General features: G+C 34.7%; 3 protein-coding genes across 6 annotated transcripts; 1 reads left to right on the top strand and 2 right to left on the bottom strand.

The window, feature by feature from the left end:
• Positions 1-410: 410 nt before the first annotated feature.
• LOC141646492 (F-box protein CPR1-like) lies at positions 411-16,957 on the bottom strand. 3 transcript variants are annotated; one of them, XM_074454366.1, is made up of 3 exons: positions 16,673-16,957; positions 2,630-2,705; positions 411-1,884 (listed from the first exon to the last, which is right to left on the bottom strand). In XM_074454366.1, exons 2-3 carry the CDS (start codon positions 2,698-2,700, stop codon positions 525-527), a joined length of 1,431 nt encoding a protein of 476 aa, XP_074310467.1. In that variant the 5' UTR covers positions 2,701-2,705; positions 16,673-16,957; the 3' UTR covers positions 411-524. The 3 variants fall into 3 exon arrangements, 2 of the variants coding, with proteins under 2 accessions (XP_074310467.1, XP_074310468.1); XM_074454367.1 differs by lacking the exon at positions 2,630-2,705 and having other exon boundaries at positions 16,673-16,946; XR_012545572.1 differs by lacking the exons at positions 411-1,884; positions 2,630-2,705 and adding an exon at positions 6,822-7,792 and having other exon boundaries at positions 16,673-16,953.
• On the top strand, positions 11,496-12,239 carry LOC141649994 (protein synthesis inhibitor PD-S2-like). Its single transcript, XM_074458657.1, has one exon. The coding sequence runs from the start codon at positions 11,496-11,498 to the stop codon at positions 12,237-12,239; it is 744 nt and encodes a 247-aa protein (XP_074314758.1).
• A 2,018-nt stretch (positions 16,958-18,975) lies between the features above and the next one.
• LOC141646489 (SNF1-related protein kinase regulatory subunit gamma-1-like) lies at positions 18,976-21,772 on the bottom strand. 2 transcript variants are annotated; one of them, XM_074454364.1, is made up of 7 exons: positions 21,557-21,772; positions 21,031-21,221; positions 20,813-20,920; positions 20,566-20,727; positions 20,393-20,493; positions 20,110-20,301; positions 18,976-19,464 (listed from the first exon to the last, which is right to left on the bottom strand). In XM_074454364.1, the coding sequence occupies exons 1-7, from the start codon at positions 21,693-21,695 to the stop codon at positions 19,098-19,100; spliced, it is 1,260 nt and encodes a 419-aa protein (XP_074310465.1). In that variant the 5' UTR covers positions 21,696-21,772; the 3' UTR covers positions 18,976-19,097. The 2 variants fall into 2 exon arrangements, with proteins under 2 accessions (XP_074310465.1, XP_074310466.1); XM_074454365.1 differs by having other exon boundaries at positions 20,411-20,493.
• Between the last annotated feature and the right edge of the window lie 29 nt (positions 21,773-21,801).

Genomic DNA, 21,801 nt, shown 5'->3' with positions numbered 1-21,801 from the left:
CTGCTTATGTGAAGGGAAATATGACCAACTTCGACATACACCCTTCGTTTGGAGTCGAGGCTTCTGAGCTTTATCCTGACGTCAGGTACACCACTGTGGACGAGAGTATCTTAACCAGTTTACTGAACAGGATCCAGTGGGATACGAGTCGAGTCAAATCGAGTATGTTTCATTATGGCCGGGATAGATAGATAGAAGCATGTTTTCAGTGTGCTATTGTAGAGTCGTTTTGGGATAGGGTCGGTTTAAGGCAATCAAAATTGCAGTCAATACAAATTACAGGTCATTCTCTGGTTCGTCTGTCTATTCAATTACAAATAAGGGTACGGGTCAGAGAAAAGTATCAGGTCGAGACACCTTTGCATTATCGAACATAAAACTGTGTAAAGTCGAAAAATATAGCCTTGTAATCCGCAACATATAAATTCTTCATAAAAATGCGAGTCTTAAGGTTTAATGCATCAGAAAATGAATTACAATTCAAGGTTGATTCTCGGCACTCAACAGCATAGAAAAAACAGTAGCTAATATTCTGAGTTGGACTCGCTCGTTTCACAGCGAAATAAGTCTTGGATTCCAAATTCTGAATCAGATTCATCGCTCATCTCGCAGCAAAATAATTCGCGGATTCCATATTCAGAATCCGATTCAATAATCATTTCCAAGGTGCTTTCTGCAGCAGTGTAGTCCTCCTCATCACCTTGGTCCCAATTTCTGTCGCCCTTGACTGAAACCAAACTTTCCCTACATTCGAAAATCCCACAACACGGTTTTGAATATTCAAATGAAAGATCCTTAATATCTTGTGATTCAGCATCAAACAAGGCTAACTTCCAATAATCTAATTCTAGAATTAACTTATTATCCTTCCAGTGACCAACGGGGCTCAAACCAGTCGGAAAAGGTCTTATTCTGAATTTCAAGCTCCATGTACTCTCTTTCAACGTCCAAACTTCAAAACGATTGGTTTCCCGATGAACGCTTAGAAAACCAAGAGAATCATCATAAATCCCAAGACACTTAGAAGAAGCTGGCTGCTCGTAATTTGGTAAATTTATCTCTTCAAAACCATCAGTAGCCAGATTAAAACAAATGATCGCATCACACGTTTTATTATAGTCGTATTCATAATCTGATTCCATCCAGTAACAACATCCACATCCACTGACAAAATTATACCACCTATTCGTCTCACTATAACACAACTCATAATATCGACCTAAATCACCACAATATTTCCAACAATCATTTTTCAACGAGTAAACATTCACTGATTGAGGAATCTCGTTAGAGCGGCGTTCAATAGTACGACTCCAATATCTTTTAATAACCACCACTTTGTAATCTGTACTTAGTGAATCAAATCCAAAACCATAGACTTCGCCCGCTCTATTGTCTGGGTTTATAAGAGAATCAGACTTTGTAACTAATGGAGGTAAAACTCTAAGCTCGTTGATAGCAGGGTTCCACAAACCACGTTTACCATCAAAGTAGTGGTATAGATAATACAACCCGTCACAAGGGCCACAAATATGGGATGAATACATGGGCATATCAACCATATCTTCGTGTGCTAAAACCCGGGGAGTTTCATCCACTACCATAACAAATGACTGAAGGTAATACGTATCCAAATTATATTGGGCAAGGAAAACACCACCACCGTGGTCGTCGTCGTTGTTCCTCCTATAGTAGTTATTGAGATGCTTGGAAATGAAATCAGGACTTGAAATGATAGCATGCCATGATTTGCAGACACTCTTGTATTGCAAAAGACATTTCACCGGCAACCACGATAATATCTCGATAATCAGCCCTTCGTCCGGACAATATCTACTCGCATTCACAATTCCCATGGACCGGCAACCACGTTCTTTTTCGCTTCTAAGGGATCACAGTCGAAATCAGCAATCATTAAAATGGCATATCAAAAGCTACAACACCATTACCTAGTGACTCAATGGCAAGTTGGCAACCCCCCCAGCAAGGGCACAGCACGGATCGGATATCCGATCCAAAGTACTAGTTCAGATCGGACGTCCATATTAGAAATTCATGATCTTAGATATCCATATCCAAACCAAATGTTTCAGATATCCAAAACAATCGGATCAGATGCGGATATCCATGTTTTGGAATTTAATTTAAAATTAAGTTTGAAACATGATTATATTCATCGTCTTACATGATTATTTTCTTTAATATTCTTAATACAATGTTCTCGACATAAAAATTAAGTACCACATACATATTTCACTAATATTTTAAACTTTAATTAAGTTGTTGTATCAAATAAAATTGCATATTTTCGAAAACTATGGTTTCGGATCGAAACGGAAATTCAAATGTTTTAATTTTTATATTCATATCCAAACCAAAACTAAAGATTTCGGATTGGATATCCGATCCAAACTTAATTTTCGGATCGGAAATCCAAAAAATCGGATTGGATGTCGGATCGGTTCGGATAAATGGATTTATTGCTCAGCCTTATCCCAGCTATGATACTATGATTTTGGTACAATTGTCGGGTACGGGTACATATTCAAGAATCGGACTTGGACCCGACATGATTAAAAATACTCGTATATGATAAAATAATAAAGGAAAAAGATATGAAAAGTTAGACCTTTCCTTCAAGAACTGAATCAGTTGGCTGTTACGATCAGGCTGCATGTAACGTTGGAAAGAGAGGGCCATTGTTGCTGAAATTACAATTTTTTTTTTAAAATAATGGGTTATTAAGATACTCCGTGCAATTTAATTACTCGCTTCGTCTCAATCATTTCTTTACCTTTAATTAAAATATTCATCATAGCAAATATAAAATGCATATAAATGAATGAAATGGGACGGAGTGAGTAATTCACAAGTTAATTACATACATCAACATAATCAAATCAATCAAACAAAACAATAAATAAAGGAATCGTCTATTATAATCCAATTAATAAAATTCATACTAATAATCAATTAAAACAATTACGAGTAGTAAATTATTAGTTTTGGGAGATAATTACCGGAGTAATCAGAGGAATTAGGCACTTCTAGATTCTAAACAACTTTTTTTTTTATATTTTGGTTATCTTATTTGATCCTAATCTTGTTAAGTTTGGTCTTTTAAATTATGTTAGATTGTGTTTGCAGTTTGATCCGTTTTAGAGGTGTTCATGGTTGATCCACCAACGATGATAAGCGATGACTTTTGATTATATTAACAAGCGCCTTCTTATCGATGCTAGCGGTAATTTGTTTTGGATTTTCTATTTTTTTTTATTGTTGAGACGAATTTTTTTGGGAATAGTGACAAATTGTCCCCAAACGTTTGTTCCTTCGTGCAAATTAACCCATTACTTTTAAAACGAGCAAATTAGCCCCAAACTCTCTCTCTCTCTCTATTTTTTATGGAAATGGAGTGCATAAAATTAAAAAGAAGAAATGTACGGATACATCAAGGGAGGGGGGAGCGGCTCAATAGTCGTCAAAAAATCATTAGTATATAATCGAAGAATAAAAGGTGGAGCAAAGTCCCAATTAAAACAACCATTACTAGGGCTTGTATCTTCTAAAGCGGCCTTGGCGAGTGCATCCGCCACACCATTAGCCGATTTCTTCTCAAACATGATCTTCAACCGGGGAGAGCTCTCCAAAATATCCTTACACTCAAGGATAATATTAGCAAATTGACCGCAAGGCGGAGCCTTGCTCAAAATAGTGGTAATCGCATTAAAGTACGTAAGATTAAATAAAAATAAGATTCATATACATCACGGGAGCGGAGCGGGGGAGAACGGCTCAACAGCAGACATAAAGTCAATAGTACACAAATGAACTACAAAGGAAGGAGCAAAGTCTCAATTAAAACGACTATTACAAGAACTAGTGTCAACCAAGGAAAATTTCGCAAGAGCGCCCGCAACTCCATTAGCCGAACTTTTCTCAAACATTATCTTCAAATGGTGTGAGCCCCCCAAAAGTTCCCTACACTCAAGGATAATATTAGCATAAGGACCACAAGGAGGGTACTTGCCCAAAATGGAAATGGCCGCATTAAGGCAATCGGAGGCAATAAAAAACTTGTCCCCAAATTCAACACAAAACCGAAACCCTTCTCTAATAGCAAGGACCTCACAAATAAAGGGATTAGAGCCAAACAATTGGGTTGACCAACTCCAAATCCAAGACCCAATGTCATTTCTAACAACACACCCGATACTAGCCAAGGAGGAGGAGGGAAAGAAGGTCGCATCAACATTGACCTTCACCCAACTAAGTGGAAGAATGGCCTATCTACTTGGATAGCAAGAGGCATAGGAGTGGACACATATAAGAGGGGGGGGCAGCATTTGGCAGCCACCCAAGACGATGCTTGGGTAGAGATAGAGTCACAAAAGCGAGGACAAGGGCGGGGCAAAGAAGTCATGAAGATAGTGTCACACCGTCTTGTCCAAAGACGCCACAGTATGAAAGTGGATAGAGTAGGCCACATGGGGTTCAAAGAGGTGCAATTCTCATGAATCCATGGTTGGAGATCAGGGGAGAAGAAGGAGGTGTCGACTTGGACGTGGGTCCAGACACAAGTGGCAAGACTACAGTGCACAGAGAAAATGGATTGCATATTCCTCAAGAGGAGGGCTTAAACAAAGGGGCATGAAGGGGAGGAAAGAATAGATTTTTTTAAAAGGGTGAGGTTGTGCGGCAGTTTCTTCCACCACACAAGCCAAAGAAAGACTTTGATTTTGGGCATAGTGGGCAGATTCCACAACCATAACAAATCATCAGTAAAAGAAGAACGGCGGGCAGACTGCTCAAACAAGGACGAATAAGCAGCGCCAATCGAGAATTTATTTTTTGGGGCAAAGGAGGTGGTAAGGACGTCATAATGAATGGTGCTAGAAAGTGGGGTGGCTAGCATGAAGGTAATAATATCGCTGGGAAGGACAAAATCAAGAGTGTCAAGAGCCCAAATGCCATTAAAAATGATGAAGTTAAGTTTAGCGCCAATCAAAGTGGCATTAAGCAACCCATGGATAACACTTCTTAGTGGTCCCAAAGGGAGCCAATAGTCAATCCCACCATCAATGATTAGATTGTAAACTCTCTCCTTAATAGTGCATCTAGGCCTAAAGAGTTGTTGTCTTTGGTCTATTTCCAAGGATTGGGCACTCAAAGCTCTCCATAGGACTAAGTTCAATCCTGAATCCGGTTCCACAACCATGGCATCCTCCTCTTGCTTCGTTTCTTCCTTACCATCATCACAAACAAGAATTTCATCCTCACCCCAATGTACTATCTCAAAGCTACTAAGAGCTCTCTTGGTTGGACAACCTTTAGAAAAGTGGCCAAAGCCTTGACATTTATAGCATTTCCTCAAGGCCGTGGTGTTTTTGGGTGGGATCATGGGTACTTTGCCTTTGTCAAGAGTATAGGTTTTGTTTTGAGGTGTTGGTTCAATAACCATGGGCTCGGTTTGGTCTTGGTGAAGGGCTGGTTTGGACGGTTGTTTTGTGGTTGTAGCCTTCCCCGTCCCCCATTTTTCAACCCTCAATGCTAAGTTCACGGCCTCCTCAAAGGACAACACTTGATACATTCGCACTCTACTAGCAAGTTAGCAACCTTCTAGTCCAAACCTTCAATAAACCTGGCAATCTTTTGTTTGAGCTTTTCATTTACTTCACATAGCAAGGTTAATTGCTCAAAATCTCTAAGGTAAGACTCAATCATTTGTTTCTCTTGTTTAACTTAAGTGAGCCTAATAAACATGTATTTAGTGTAGTCTCTAGGCACAAACTTTTCCTTCAACTTCTTTTTCAGTTTTAACCAAGAATTAATACATTCTTTACCATCCCTTCTTCTCTGATTTTTTAGGTTCTTATACCGAAGGGAAGCATAGCCTTTGAGTTTCAAGATTGCAACTTTAAAAGCTTTGTTATCCGAATAACCTTTAAACTCAAGGACTCTTTTAATGGTCCTAAAACAATCTAACAAATCCTCGGGTTTAAGCTACCATAAATATTAGGAATTTCTACCTTTTAGTCTTTGTTGGTATCTCTTCGAAATGCCTCGGCCATGGAGTCCTCCCAATCTAAAAATTGCTCCTCTTCTTGAACGCCTTGAACTCTTCCTTTTCACATGAGGCCACCGCCTATACCCCTGCCTCGTGGTGGTGGTCTTCCATCTCATGTTTGTGTTGGAATGTTAGCCATGATAGCATTGAAAGAATTCAACATTAGGTCGCATTTTTCAGAAAGTTGTGTCATTTGGTTTTCAATTCCGGTGAGCCTCTCTTCACTCATGGTTATTTTTTTGTGTTTTTGTTGTTGATAGGATATATAACGGACACAACTTTAGGACGAAAAGACAGAAAAAATAGATTGTAATTTGGTTGAAATGCAAACAAGGATAATGAACTCACAAACAAAAGCTTTTCCCAAGACTAACACAAGATGGAATTGTGTTATAACCTTGCTCTGATAACCAATTTGGAGTAAAACTCAAATGACTCGATTTTGGACAGAATTTGACTCGAAAATAGGATATATTTGTGACTGAAATGGACAGGGAAAAAACAAGGCTTTAAGGGATGTTTTGAAACACAAATTAAGCAAGCTTGATTTGGAACATAACAAGGACTCAAAACCAACTAATTGTGACAAGAACAATGAAAGTAACCAAGAATATGAATTGAGCTAGATCATGAAGTAGGCTCAAGACTTGGAATCTCATTCAAGATCACTAGGTATAAAATAAATTCCTCCTCAAACACTAAGTAATGAGGGGTTTTCCGCACTAAATAAGAAAAAAAGAAGTAGAAAACTCAGTTTTCAAACTCACAATTTTAACTCAACATAATCTGACTTTTACATAAGTTTAGAGCTCTTTATATAGAGGCTTCAATCTAATCTTAGCCATACATCCAATATTATATCTAAGGGACACAAAATGGCAGGTTTGAGATATGAAAAACGACAAAAATAAAGCCTTACAAAGCCTTACACAAACTGAAATGAAAAGGACATAAAGCATAAAGCAAAACAAATTAAACTAATGAGACAATCATCTTTGACTCCTTATTTAACGATAGGTGAGACTTATTGGGATATTCAAGGGGACCGACCATGAGCGGTATAAGAGACATAGAGCAGCAAAAAGGATCCTTTGAGTTGGTTTGGACAATTTAAGAAACTTGAAAACGACTTGTGAGTTACCCTTGTAAAACCGTGCATTGTGGACCTCGGTTTTGGTTTGCTCTTTACCTCTTGATATGTGTCCTTCCAAGACAAAAGTCCCAGACAAAAATGCTCTAAAATCATCCTAGATGAGAGTATGACCAGTTTTTGGCACCACTTTTAGACATATTTTGATTTAGAGCCCAATTTTGTCGAGGCTCCAAAACCGTGCAATTTCAAGCTAGTGTGTGCTTCCAATTCCATTGCAATATACCTCTCCTTGTAACAAATAGTATGTATTAAAACACATAGAGAGTGAATTTGTTAGCCCTCTATATCTTGATTATACCTTGTCCACTTCACGATCTTTTTCCGAAAAATGCAAACATTAATTGTGCATGAATTGAAATGCTCTGGTTGTTGGAGTATTTATCCTTCACTATATATAGTGCATGATAATATTATTAAATCTCATTAAGGAACATGCATGGGATATTCATTGGCAATACGAGTCAGTTGATCAACGTATATCGGTAACGGTTGGCCAACTAGGGTTTGACGTTACTGTCATGAGACGGCGGTGTTCAGTTGATCCCTTTCTGTCACACCTAAAGAAACAAGCCCTGACATGAAATCTAATTAATTGTATGAGATACAGGTTTAAATTAGTCCCTTGATAAATTGACTAAAAGTTAGTCGATTAAATTGATTTAGAGAGATATCGAGTTGTGAACTCGAGGCGCGGAAATTGTTATTTAATTATGCGATAATTAAATAATAAATTATTTGAGACGGGAATTAATGACTAAGCAGTTAATTGTTAAATTAGTACTAATTGACTAATGTGATTAGTATTGGAACGTAAAATATATGTGCATCTGTACACGTATATTTACGGAGTATTTTAGTTAAAATTAGTCGGGAATTATTTAAACATAAAACGATGTTTGAAATAATCATTACACGTATTTGTGCGATGAATATAATAACTGTAATGGACCCGACTCGGTCACATTGGACCGTGTGTATTATGGATAATTGTGCATAAAACACAGTGATTATGCACATACCATTTTGATTGGGTGCACTTCTCATTGTGCTTTTGTTCTTATCCATACCCATGTGTATTGGGTGGAATAAAATAAGAAAACAAAAGTACTCCACACTCCCTCCTCCAACCGCCCTCCCTTCTTTATGACAACACTTGTGTTGTGTATTTTTCCACTAAACTTTTACATGTGGAAAATTCTAGATTTATTCTCTCTAAAAATCAAAAGAAAATTATTAATTGTTAATAATTCAAAACAAAATTACTAAGAGTGTTAGTAATAGATTTGTAGATTTTTCAAGGGCAATCTTACATAATATCTAGTTAATATTAGTAAGATTTAGGGGTAAGTTCTTGGGTGCTTAAGAGAAAGGAGGTGTTCTATCTTTTATATTTAAAATAGTTTAAATATTACATGCATATTACATAGATCCAATAATTTATAAAATAAAGATTTTGATAATCTAATTAGAGAGGTCTAATTTGGGGTTATAGTCTTTTGCTAGTATGGAAGGTTACTCTTGAATCAGTTACGTGTCAATAATCAATAGAAAATAGCATGTCAATAAGAGAGTCTGATAAACAGTTTTCCTATATTTAGCACACAAAATGGAAAATAGTGTCATGAATCACATCGCTCTATTCTATCTTTGTCCAAACGACTCATATTCTTCCTCTTCTAGCTTGTTCTTATAACTGAGCTTTAAAGCACTATAACGAAACACTATAATTATAGAGATATATCAAAACACTACGAAAAAAAAAATACTCCCTCCAATTTCATTTATTGTTCCCCTTTGTTTTTTACATAAGAAATAAGGGAATCAATTTGAACCACACAATACACATGATCCCACATCAAATTAATTTTGGACCACACAAAGTTGTCCAAAAAAGAAAAGAGGAAACAATAAGGAAAATGGATGGAAAGGGAAAGGGGAACAATAAATGAAATTGGAGGGAGTACTATATTTCAACTTCATATCATCATATATCATATATTATATTAAAGTTGAAGCCGTCTACCCCTTTGACCGCCACGTGGCATAGCCATGAGAAACACTTTGTATTAAGATATTGTATTATATTATATTATATTATATTATATTATATTGTTAATTATTAGTGATTAATTATTTTAAAATCATTTTAAAAAATATCCATAGTTGACTTCATCTAATTGAGGTTAGTAAATATCCTTGCTCGAATTTCTAACTTTTCTTGATTTATCTAAAAATATTGTTACAATATTTACCAAATTCCAAAACTTTCCCCCATAATCCTCATAAAATATTGTGAAAGGAGGTGATAGGAAAGCAAGATGCATTCAAAGAGGAAGAAGGGAAATAAATGAGAATGGCACCATGAACAGCAAGCATAGAGAATCTCAAATTCTCCAATGACAGTTTCATATTTTCCCTGCGTAGATTCGCCTTTCTTTGTAATTCATTGTAGCCACGTATGTAACCTTGCTTCGGACTAAATCTCTTGTAAGTTCTATCACACCGTTGTGGGAACTTTTGATGGGATTTTGCTCTAAATCGAGGATTATTCTTGTAGCGGAAATGTATTGTTTACTTAATTGGTACAACGAGAGTATGAGAAAGCAAAATACTTTGTATGCCATGTTATTTTGTTTTAGCTTGTGCGTAGTGAGAATAGATATTTGAGTGATAATTTGAGTGTATGTGACTTTGATGAGTGATGATAGTCTTATTTATATTACAAAGGCCATGTGTGAAGTAACAAAGTAACAACGTACTTCATGTTGTCTCCATTTACACTAATTTAGATTTAGAAGGCGTTATTTAAGGCATAGAAAGCGTATTACGATCTTTATTTTTTTTCACTAATTTAGATTTAGAAGGCACTATTTAAGGCATAGAAAGCGTATTACGATCGTTATTCTTCCAAAAAAATACGAGGATTGATTGTGCGTGAATTCAATTCACTGGTGATAGTGTCCATTTCAGTGCTTTATGGAACAAAAAGGGCTCTGTAGTACACTACAGAAAAACGAGTGGCTTAGCTTGGAGGATTAGTTAGTATTCCGTAAGACAGAGATATTCATTTTAACAGTAAAACGGGTTAAGTATGAAAACAAATTTTATATTTCCGAATTCCGCCCCTAAATAAGATATTCTATTGGACTATAAAACAGACATTAATTAACTCTCATGTTAAGAGTTATGAGTTTTTGTAATCATTTTATTATTGATCGTGGCTCATATTAAATCTTTTATTCATAACAATAGCCTGTTATCAGGTGGTAAGTGGTAACCGTGTCGCAAAAGTTTAATAACATAGTTACACACTTCATAGGTAGATGCATAGACGGTAGTGGAGTTAGGATTTGATGTCAGAAAGATGGAGAATTTCCGGGGGGACTAGTTACTTATAGAATCTAGGGAAAAAAATCGAGAATTTAAACTACATTTTGCAAATTCATTTTTTCAACGGTAAAATTGACCTATATACTATATACTATATTTGTTATGATTCTAATAATGTCATAGTCTATTTGTTATGTTACATGTATAATGTGTTATCGTAAATCCGTTTTATAAAAGAATTATTCATTTATCTTTTTTAGGATAATGTATCTTATAATTAAATTCAAGGAAATAAAGATTTACTCCGTCAGTTCATTTTAAATATTCAACTGTTGTAAAAAAATAATCTCTTTCAAGTAGGATACTTGAAATTTTCGATACCCTATATATGCTCCTCGAGTGACAATAGTAACACGGTATCACGTAATGATATTTTAGTAGATGTGAAACGAACGTGTGCCACTCGCCTGGAAAACGTCGGTATCTTCAACAATATTAGAGAGTTTAAGTTACATAAATTACCACTCGCCTAGAAAACGTCGGTATCCTCAATGTCAATGCTTTTTATGCTCAAACGCATAATTATTCGGTTGTAGATCAATTATCAGTCTTATTCGGTCATTCGGGCCGGGTTCTGATCTAAGGGGGCGCCATTTGGGTCGATTTCGAGTGTGGGCAAATCGGATCGGCTCTAGTCGAACTAGGTTTTGCCGGGTCTATTTGTCTCACTTATACATTTAGCCTATAAATAAGAGATCAGGGGAAAACACAGAAAATATACACTCTTACTTTTACTCTCTTAGCTTGCAACTGATATTCATAAACTCCTACCAAACAAACAACATAAAATGGGAAACAAACAACTTACACTAATCTATGTAATTATATTGCTCTTACCCTTCACCCAGGTTTGTGTTTCTACACAAACTCTAACTCTCGACTTGAATGGTACACCGTACTCCTAACAAGGTTGCCTATAACAAACTGATAAACGAAATTCGCCAATTCGTAGAAGGCAAAGCAGAGTATGATGGTATCCCAATGATGGATCCGCCTTATGTACCTCCTACCTACATTATTGTTAAGCTACTAGCAAAGAGAGGGACAACAGATATAAGTTTGTTTGTTGCCATCAACAAGACAAAATTATACGTTCTTGGATATGCTGACGAGAGTACAAGGAAGGCCTTTTTCTTTTCGGACTCAAACCATGCGGAACCATCTATCTTTTCTGGTATGCAATTGGTCAAGGAAATACTTCATTTTGGTAGTAGTGGTTATGGTGATTTGGAAGGAAAGTCGAATACAAAAAGACAAACTCTGATATTGTCGTTGGATAAGTTAAAATTTTCGATGTTGACTCTACATGCTGAAGATGGCACGAAACAAAGTTTTATTCAAGATCAAACAACATTTCTTATCTATGCCATTCAGGCATTCTCTAAGGCGGCACGTTTCAAGTACGTGCCAAAAAAATTCTTCACCCCCACCAAAACCCCTCCAAGGCCAGACTACAAAGTTCCGGTTCTAGAGCATGTCTGGATAACTATAAGCAAAATGGTGAAAATTGTTGTTAATAGGAAACTAGTGCCCTCTATCATCTTAGTGCATGATAAAGGTTCGATTTGGGTAGCTACCACAGTTAATGAAATTAAGCCGGAAATGGGCATTCTATTGTATGTGTCGTGAGCTACCCAAGTACCCAGTCGTAAGTAAGATGGCTATTAATGAAAATATTAAGTACCATATCATTCATGTAAATAAAAGTGGAATAATACAAAGAAATTCAACTATATAATAAAATTCAGTTAGCATAGCCAAGAGTTGCATTTTCTAGTGCATTAGGTAAGAGCCATAATATCTGTTGATTATTTATACATAATTCATATGAAAACATCAAAAGTTAAGCATGATGAAAACGTCGGAAATATTTGTGTCATTTACTATCATTGGGAGTCACAGTAATGATGAACTAAAAACTATGGTATATAGGTAATCAAGGTGTATTCGAGTACTAATTACAGTAGCCTTTGGTCCTATAAGCATACCAATATAATTCTGCAATAGAAAAGGAGTAAAAATTTTATGAGGAAAAATTGGTAATTGTATTTAATTTCCATATTATTTTAAGGGGAAAGTTTTGGAATTTGGTAAATATGGTAACAATATTTTCAGGTAAATCAAGAGAAATTAGAATTTCGGGCAAACATATTTATTAACCTTAATTAGATGAAGTTAGTTATGGATCTTTTTAAAATGATTCTTCAAACCAATATAATATAATATAATATAATATAATATAATATAATATAATATAATATAATATAATATAATATAATATAATATAATATAATATAATATAATATAACGTAGTTGCTCATTCATATACGAGTTTTATTCATTCATGAACTTTTTTTCATTATATACCACTTGCCTAGAAATGGACAAAAAAAAAACTCTCTCTAATTCTCTTCCTCACAAAATTTATCAAATCCACAAAATCATTAGAAAATCCGTCAAACTACACAATTATGGATGCCAATTCTCGTATTGATCAAGTAATAATTCTAATTTTTAATTTTATTAATTATATTATATAAAATTAACAAATACAATTGTGACTAGACAAAAGACAACGTCCAGTTCATGAATACTTGCAATTATAATTTCGATTACATTGCATAACTTATATTCTAATGTTCTATACAACAATCACAAGAAACTCAATTGAAGATTCGACGGAGCAAGAAACAATGGAATGAACTCCAACGAAAAATGCATCAAATGTTGAAAAAATTGATGTGAATTAGTTCACCGCCCTTTCCACTACCAATTGTACTTACAATTCATATGATTCTTAGTTTGGATGAGGGTTGTTAGAGAGAGTTGTTGAGATTCTCTATGCTTGCTGTACATGGTGCCGCTGCCGCCCGACGACCAAATTTTCGTGAAAATCAAGCAAAATTTCTTTTATACGTTGCTCAAGCATTTTTCGAGGCGGCACGCTTCCAGTACGTGCAAGAAAAGTTTACCGCACTGAAGATCCTCCGAACTATAAAGTTCCGTCATTGGAGAATGCATGGTATCCTATTAACAGTGGTGTTAAGAACGCATCAAAAAGAAGTTGGAGCCCTCTATCATATTGCCTACATCGCAATGGCTCTAGGTTGGAAGTTAAAAGCGTGGATGAGATCAAACCATATATATATGGGCATTCTACTATATGTGGCATGAGCCCCATGATCTACCCAGGTCTGGTTGATGGTTCTTAGCAATCACGAACTAATAAATAATGTATATATGTTAATAAATAATGTTTAGGTTTAATTGACAAATAATGTTGTGCTACCCAAGTAAAACATTATTTGTTCACTATGAAACCAAGTAAGTAAATGAAGCTACTAAATATGCTGTAAAATAATAAATTATAGCATCTATGATGTCTGCTATCGATCTCTTATGCAAAACGGTGTTCTGATAAACTTAATAAAGTTAATGTTTGAGATGAGTTGAAGAAGATTTTAGGTGTTGTTTTGCATGGATTGAGACTTGAAATGGTTGCTCTGGCTTTAGTCAAACGTATCTAATTTACATTATCGAATTTAGTCCAAAACTAGTATATAGATCCCGCGCAATAATGCATGCGGTTTGTATAGAATTTTACATTTAAGTGTATTACTTATATAGTTTAAATTGGCTAGTCATTAATATTCATATTCACCTCCTTATATTTTGTTTAGATAAAAAAAATTGATTGCAAAACTAATCAATAAAATTGAGTAGTGTCAAGAAATATGTAATTTAATGAGAATATGTACTCAATCTAATGATTACATTTTATAAATTTTACAAATTATTTTAAAGAAGTTTTGGGTCACGAAACCAATAATACTTCGTAACACTTCATAGGTAGATGCATAGACACTTCATAGGTAGATGCATAGACGGTAGTGGAGTTAGGATTTGATGTCAGAGAGATGGAGAATTTCCAGAGAGGGGGTGACTAGTTACTTATAGAATAAGGTAATCTAGGGAAAAAAATCGAGAATTTAAACTACATTTTGCAAATTCATTTTTTCAACGGTAAAATTGACCTATATTATCTCCTTAGCTCTACCACTGCATTTTGTAATCTTACCAAAATTGGTCTTTTGTTTAGTTCAAAACTGTAAAATGAAAATCTATAATCGAACAGTGAAAGTAGTTTATCTGGATGAGATTATAATATCAAAAAGTCCTAATAACAATAGTTTACACAAATCTATAAACTATTATTAAAAGGCTAGCCTAAAAATGTCACGTAGGTAATGCCACATGTGATCAAAAAAAGTCACGTACACAACAACAATTGGACTTGGCAAACTAATATGACATGGATTATCAATTTATTATTATATTGCATTAATTTAATTCACTTATTTTCTTTAAAAATCTCTTCATATTCCATTAGCTTTAAACTTAATTAGCTAAAAAAAATACAATAAAAAATACGCATTAACTATAAGTTAATAATTTCAAGATATTTCAAATGGAGTAGTATTATATGTATTCGAAATAAAAAAATTGAATACGTAAGAAATTAAGAACGAAGAAAAATAAATGAAGTTAAAAACAAAAAAAATTTGTAGCGTCACTAATTTACTACTTTTTTTTAAAGGCACTAATTCACTATTGTTGTTACTATACAAAAATGTATATTATAACTTTGTTGTATATAGAAGATGTTTTACATAACTAATTAATCGACAAATGAGTATTAAAGATCATATAAAATATTTTCTTAGAAAAATATAAAATATATGGAAAAGAAAATATTTATTTAATTTAAGTAATTTACAAACAAATTCTGTAAATACTTAAGTGGAATTAAACACTAATAATAGAATTTTAAAGAGGTATTAATACCGTGTATTTAGTTCATGAAATTATTTCACATAAAGATAAGGTTTTGAAAAATATAAAATATATGGAAAAGAAAATATTTATTTAATTTAAGTAATTTACAAATAAATTCTGTAAATAATTAAGTGAAATTAAACACTAATAATAAAACTTTAAAAGGGTAGTAATACCGTGTATTGAATAAGATTTCACGTAAAGGATAAGGTTTTGTAAAAAAAAAATTGCATTGTTTTGCAATATATTTAGTAAGTAAAACTAAAATAATTATATTTATAATTTTGTGTTCATGGTGAATTTAAATGAGACATTTTCCATTCAACTTTTATTGTTTAATTATCCTTTAAAATTTATTCCAAATTAATTATTTTTTCGAAATTTAGTTTGATAAATGACTTAACTATCAGTATCTACACAATATAATAAAAAGGCAAGATAAGTAGTTTATTATTTGACGTGTGCCATGTTAAGCAATTTTAATTTTTAAGTGCCACATTTTATGTTATTTTTCTTTACATTTTATTTGGAATAGTATGAGACTCTGAGTTAGTATGTATAAATTATGACACAATGAATTATCATAATTAAGTTTATTAGTGAAATTATGATACAATAAAATTGCATAATTATAAGTGTATTAGTGGTGACTTTTCAATTGCTCACTGAGTTTGTATAAATACCTCCTCATAGAGAAATAAGAGAACCAGACAAATACAAAATCAATATTGTAACTCTCTAAAGTAGAACACATTCCTATATCATTCATCATTAATTCTTCATGGGTCATGTGAAATGTACATTGAAGACAAACATTTCATCTGCCCTAGTTTTATTGTGCTTTGAAAAATAATGGTTCAATTTCATATAAATTTTGGATCTCAAATGCGCTACATTAAGTTTAAACTTTTTAGTTTGTTTGCATGTTGATTTCTCCTGATTGTTCATAGTTTTCATATTATAAAACTATGAATTTAAAAAACTAATATATAAGCTCTGCGTAAGATAAAAAAAAGTTCAACTTCATAGTTATGAAGTCAAATAACCAACTTTGGTTCATTCCTTGCTAATCTCTAAATCACGTGATTTGTATTTGTAATCTGCTTATAAGGAGATTAACTTGCTTACATATATTTTTTTTGTTGACATGCAGGTAGTATGTATAGATTATGTAATTGAACAAACCAATATGGAAGATGTTGTGCATTTATTAAGTAGTTTGATACCTTGCTAAGACAAATTCGTCCTAGATTCCGACAGATTTGCAGTATGTGATTAGTCACAACAATTGTTTGGTTTGAAACATTATGTAGAATATTCGGTTGTTACCCTACAAAGTAATTAAATACAATTTGATACGGGCTTGGATGGTACGGTCTTAAGGAGTAATGAGGAAGGGCAACAACCTGGTTCGGTGCTTATAATGGACTCGGGTTCAATGGCTTGTTTCGTGTGTATGTTGTCATGGGTTGGGTTCGTTTAGAAACCGGTTAGTTCCACGAAGTGCAAGCAGCAAGCTCGTGTTTTATTTTCGTTAATAAAGGGATTAAGGAAACTTAATTACCATATTTAGTTTATGACTTTATTTTTGCTATTTACTTGGTCTTTATTTGCTTGTAATTAGGGGCTTTCAATTAGCTAGTTTAATTGTCTTGAATTAGCTAGTTATTGTTGCCTGTAAAAGACTTTTCATTTGTCTTCTTTGGGCTATTTATAGTCATTAGTTTGGAAGGAGAAATACATAAGAATTCACAAAGAACATTTCACAAATCTTGCAAATTGTCGAGTACAATTTCCGGTTCAATACATTGCTTAGACGAGTTCCTAGCTTTGTGTCTTGAGTTTCGAGTCAATAGGTCTTGACTTGCTACTCGTAATTGTCAGGCTATAGGTCTAGCTTGTCGATTTTTCTATCCTAGTTCGATTTGTCCGTTGTTAATCATATCACAATGAAAAATGATTATGCATATGACTTGAGACAACAAGTTACATCATCATGTTTAGAATGTAACGTAAATTATAACTCTAGTACAACTCAAATTCACACCACCAAAATGAATTTAACTTTGCATACCTTGTCATTAACATAAGAATTTTCACGTAAATAAAACTATGCGTTCCTTCTTTGTTTATAATGTCATCACAATAAGTACACGTCGACTTACTAACAAAAAAATACATTTTGGACTTTACAACCCGCCTTAAACAAACATATGCATGAATAAGTTTTAAAAAAGATTATACTCGGTATTAACTACCCATTTCTCAAACTAAATTCTTCCCTATTTTAAATCTTACCACAACATGTGTCAATCATTTTACATTTTATCTTAAAATCTTTTATTTATAGTTGAAAAAAAAAAATTGGTCTCCATTTTCCTTCCCCTTCATTAAATTTTCGTATCAGAACAAAGTTTTAAGAAAGCGTCTTGATAAACCCCGTGCATTGCACGGGTCACAAAACTAGTTCTTATTTAAAATGGCCGCATCATTATATCCGTCCCAAGACTTGAAACGGATCAAATACATAGATAGACTAAAGAAGAAGGGTCCTGCTATACGTCGTCGACAATTTACTAATTGTCGTCGACAATTAATGTAAATTTCCAAGTTTGCCCTCCATAACATAACTCCATTTCCGTCTCACTAAAATGCAATTTCCGTCTCACTAAAACACAAGTCAATTTCCGTCTCACTAAAATCTTTCAAACAAAAAAAAAAGACGGTTTTTCAAAAAAAAAAAAAGCGGGATTTGTAATTAACAACATGAACGAGAACTTAACGACTATCGATTACCGCACCAAAAATTAATCTAAGTCAGAAAATGATTTTTTTTTCAAAAAAAAAAAAAAAATGAAAAAAAATTTCCGGACGAAAAACATTTTCGTCCAGACCAAGGTCCGGACAAAGAAAATTTTCGTCCAGACCATGGTCCAGACAAAAATATTTTCGTCCAAACCCAGGTCCAGACGAAAAATATTTTCGTCCGATTTTTTTTTTTTTTTTTTTTTTTTAAAAAAAAAAAAAAATTAATTTTTTTTTTTTTCCGGACGAAAATATTTTTCGTCTGGACCTGGGTCTGGACGAAAATATTTTCTGTCTGGACCTGGGTCTGGACGAAAAATATTTTTGTCTGGATCATGGTCTGGACGAAAAATTTCTTTGTCCGGACCTTGGTCTGGACGAAAAATTTCTTCATCCAGACTCTTTTTCAACAATTTTTTTTTTAAAAAAAAATTATTATTTTCCGTCTTAAATTAGTTTTGGGTGCGTGGATCGATAATCGCTAATTAAAATAAGTTTCAATAAATTAAAAAATTAAAATAAAACGAACTATCCCCGAACGGGGTTTATTAGTAATTATTAATTATTTTTTTACGAAAACAAAACAAGACGGAAAAAATATAAGGGGGAGTGTGAGGGAGGGGTAGTTTTGGAAGTTCATTAAAATTGTCGACGATAATTAGTAAATTGTCGACGACCTTTAGCAGGCAGGAAGAAGAATGCCTATCGATTAGTAGAAAACTTGTTTCAACATTAAATGAGTACGATTTAGCCCATTTTAACTTTGAGACAGATAAATCCGTCTTAAAAGAGAGTAATTGTTAAGTTTGGTTAGCATTACATATTGGCCCTTCACTATAGAGGAGCTTAATGATCACAAACTATGGTCCCATTGTTTACATGACATCCAGTTTGCTGCAAAGCTGACTCGAAGAAGCCACCTCCATCGATCCTCGAGTCTACACAAGGTGGTGCGAATTCTACTATAATGTCTCTTAGAGTGATCATTCCTACAACTCGACATGACCCATCGACTAGGAAGCTGGATTCAGTGTTAGTCTCTGCCATTTTCGTCATGACATTCTGAAGGATATCGGTTTCTCTGTGAACGATGGGTGAGTCCATTCTCGGAATAGAGCTGATGTTTATGCGAAGAGGTTTATCAGTTTCGGAATCAGTAGAGTTATCATCATTCTCATTGTTCATTTTGATGAATTCCTCCAATGTAATTTTTCTGTATCGACAAAAAAGGAAACATGTCAATTAAGCTAGTAAAGTCATAGACGGTGATACTCATAACTAGAGCCGGCAATCAGCACGGCCTGACCCGGCCCAGCCCGGCCCGGACCCGGTCTGCCTTGGCCCGTTATTCTATGCAACTTGGCCCGTCGTTTCCCGGCCCGCTCTTGGCTCGCCATTTTAGCAAAAATAAATAAATTGGTAAGGCTCGCCAGCCCGGCCCGCCTCGGGCCCTAGCTCGGGTTAAGCATATCTCAGCCCGGCCCGGTCAAGCCCGCCCTTCCCCACTAGCCTGGCCCGGGTCTGACCAGGAGAGCCCACCCGCCCCCTGGCCACCTCGGCCAAGGTCGGGCCCGACCCGAGTACAGGTAACATAAGTACTTCGTACTACACTACTACCAATCCCGTCTATGTCAAAAGACGACATTTCCCAAGGAATTACTTGGGTAAGACTATCTTACAACAGACAGGTGACTATTTACGAGTTTAAAGTGAGCTTAGAAGCTGAAAACTCATCGCAAAAGCTTAAAAGCGCGCCATGTCCTACCATAACACGGTCTTACCCAAATCGTCTTGGTTCAATGTTGCAAGACGAGTATACAGTGTGATTTATTAATGTTTAAACAGAGGTACAACTCACTTGGTAGCTGTTAATAGATCATCATTGTCTAGAAGTAGACTGATGTCGGTATCTCTTACACTGCCAACTAATTCTTTGTTATTCCTACGAACCACGGCCACAGCAACAACTCTTTTTTCGGACAAAACTGATAATGCTTCTGAAACAGTCTGGTCTTCGTATACTTGATAAGCAGCATCTTCCCTTTCAAAACTGTCAAGGAGTTAACAAAAACTCTGATGTAATAGATACTTCCTCCGACTCAACAGATTCTTTACATTTTATTAAAATACTCCTTACAGACTGATAATTAGTATCGTACTGGAATTCTGATAAGCGTGAATTAGCAATGTCGTCAAACCATTGTAGTCCTTGTGATTTTAGAAGCAACTTGATTATATCATTCTGCAATAGAAGAAGGCCTGCTCAGTATTACGGAGAATTTAACAGAAAATGACAGTTTCAAGCGGAAATAACCTGAGTGATGAAACTAATGACTCGACTATTGAATCGTTCTATAACAGGCACGACTTTGAGTCTATGTTTCGATAGCAGCAACAAAACATGAAAGAGTGTGTCGTTTTCCAAATGCACAGGAAAGAATGAATCCCATAGAAACAGTTTTGCCAACTCTGCAACCTGTTACATATATATAAGTGTTTCAAAAGATCGAAAATTTAGTAATGCTAACGAAGCTCGAGTACTTGTTCAATGATGATGTTACCTTAGTTTGCTTAACTTGAGGATCTTGATCTAGCCTTGAAAAGAAACCGTCAAATGATTGTTTTTTCACGTCAGTTTTGTTGTAACCGGAATTGTTCGTTTGAAGATGCTGCATAATTTCCATGTAAATAGACATGATCAGTATTATTCAACTGATTTGTATTACAAAAAAAAAAAAAAAAAAAAAAACTGATTTGTATCAGCAGTACAAGATTTTACCTGAATGCACCAAAGGACCATTGAGGTGAAACTAATGACTCCAATGTAACGATCAGAGAATTTTGCAGTGGCGGTAACACTGGTGTCGGAATTGACAGCAGATGGGTCTCTGATGAGTGCTACTGATACATTCTTCTGATACAGCTTAAGCATTGCATCTCTCAATAAATCCACAGCTTGTACTTCCAATACTTAAACCAGCCGCGTATATATGACAAGAAACAAGAGATTAGATGATCTCGGAACATTTCAAAATGAAAAATGAATGAGAAAAATGGGGAACGGGAAAGAATGGCACGAAGCATAAGATGTACTCCGTATAATCTAGCATTCTAGCTAAGACGCGAGAAAATGTAATCGTGTTATCCTATTCCAGAATCATGATCACCCTTGATGACACAATAAAGCTTTAACTCGAAAATGAATTGGGATCAGCTAACATGAATCATCATTTGAAACCACGCATGATCTCAGTGATGATGACCCAAATGGCAAAATCATCGGAAAAGAGTTTTAACGGACTAACCAGGAGTATTTCTGATATTAGGGAATGCTGAAATGGGAATGCTGTTAAGATAAGCTTGAAGGGCAGAAGCTGAATCAACTGTACCATTTTTTACAGTTTCTGTTCCTTGTTTTGGGATCTCTTCCAGTATCGCCTCCATCGAAAACAGATTGGTATTGGAAATGTATTTATATTTAGTTGTTGTGAAGGAGTTGGATGTAAAAATTTCTCATTTGTTGTGAATATATAGAATACGATATTTGATG

Source organism: Silene latifolia, chromosome 3, assembly GCF_048544455.1.
Source record: "Silene latifolia isolate original U9 population chromosome 3, ASM4854445v1, whole genome shotgun sequence".
Taxonomy (NCBI): Eukaryota; Viridiplantae; Streptophyta; class Magnoliopsida; order Caryophyllales; family Caryophyllaceae; genus Silene; species Silene latifolia.
The sequence above is the reverse complement of the archived record's forward strand: the minus strand, read 5'-3'. Positions and strand labels throughout refer to the sequence as shown.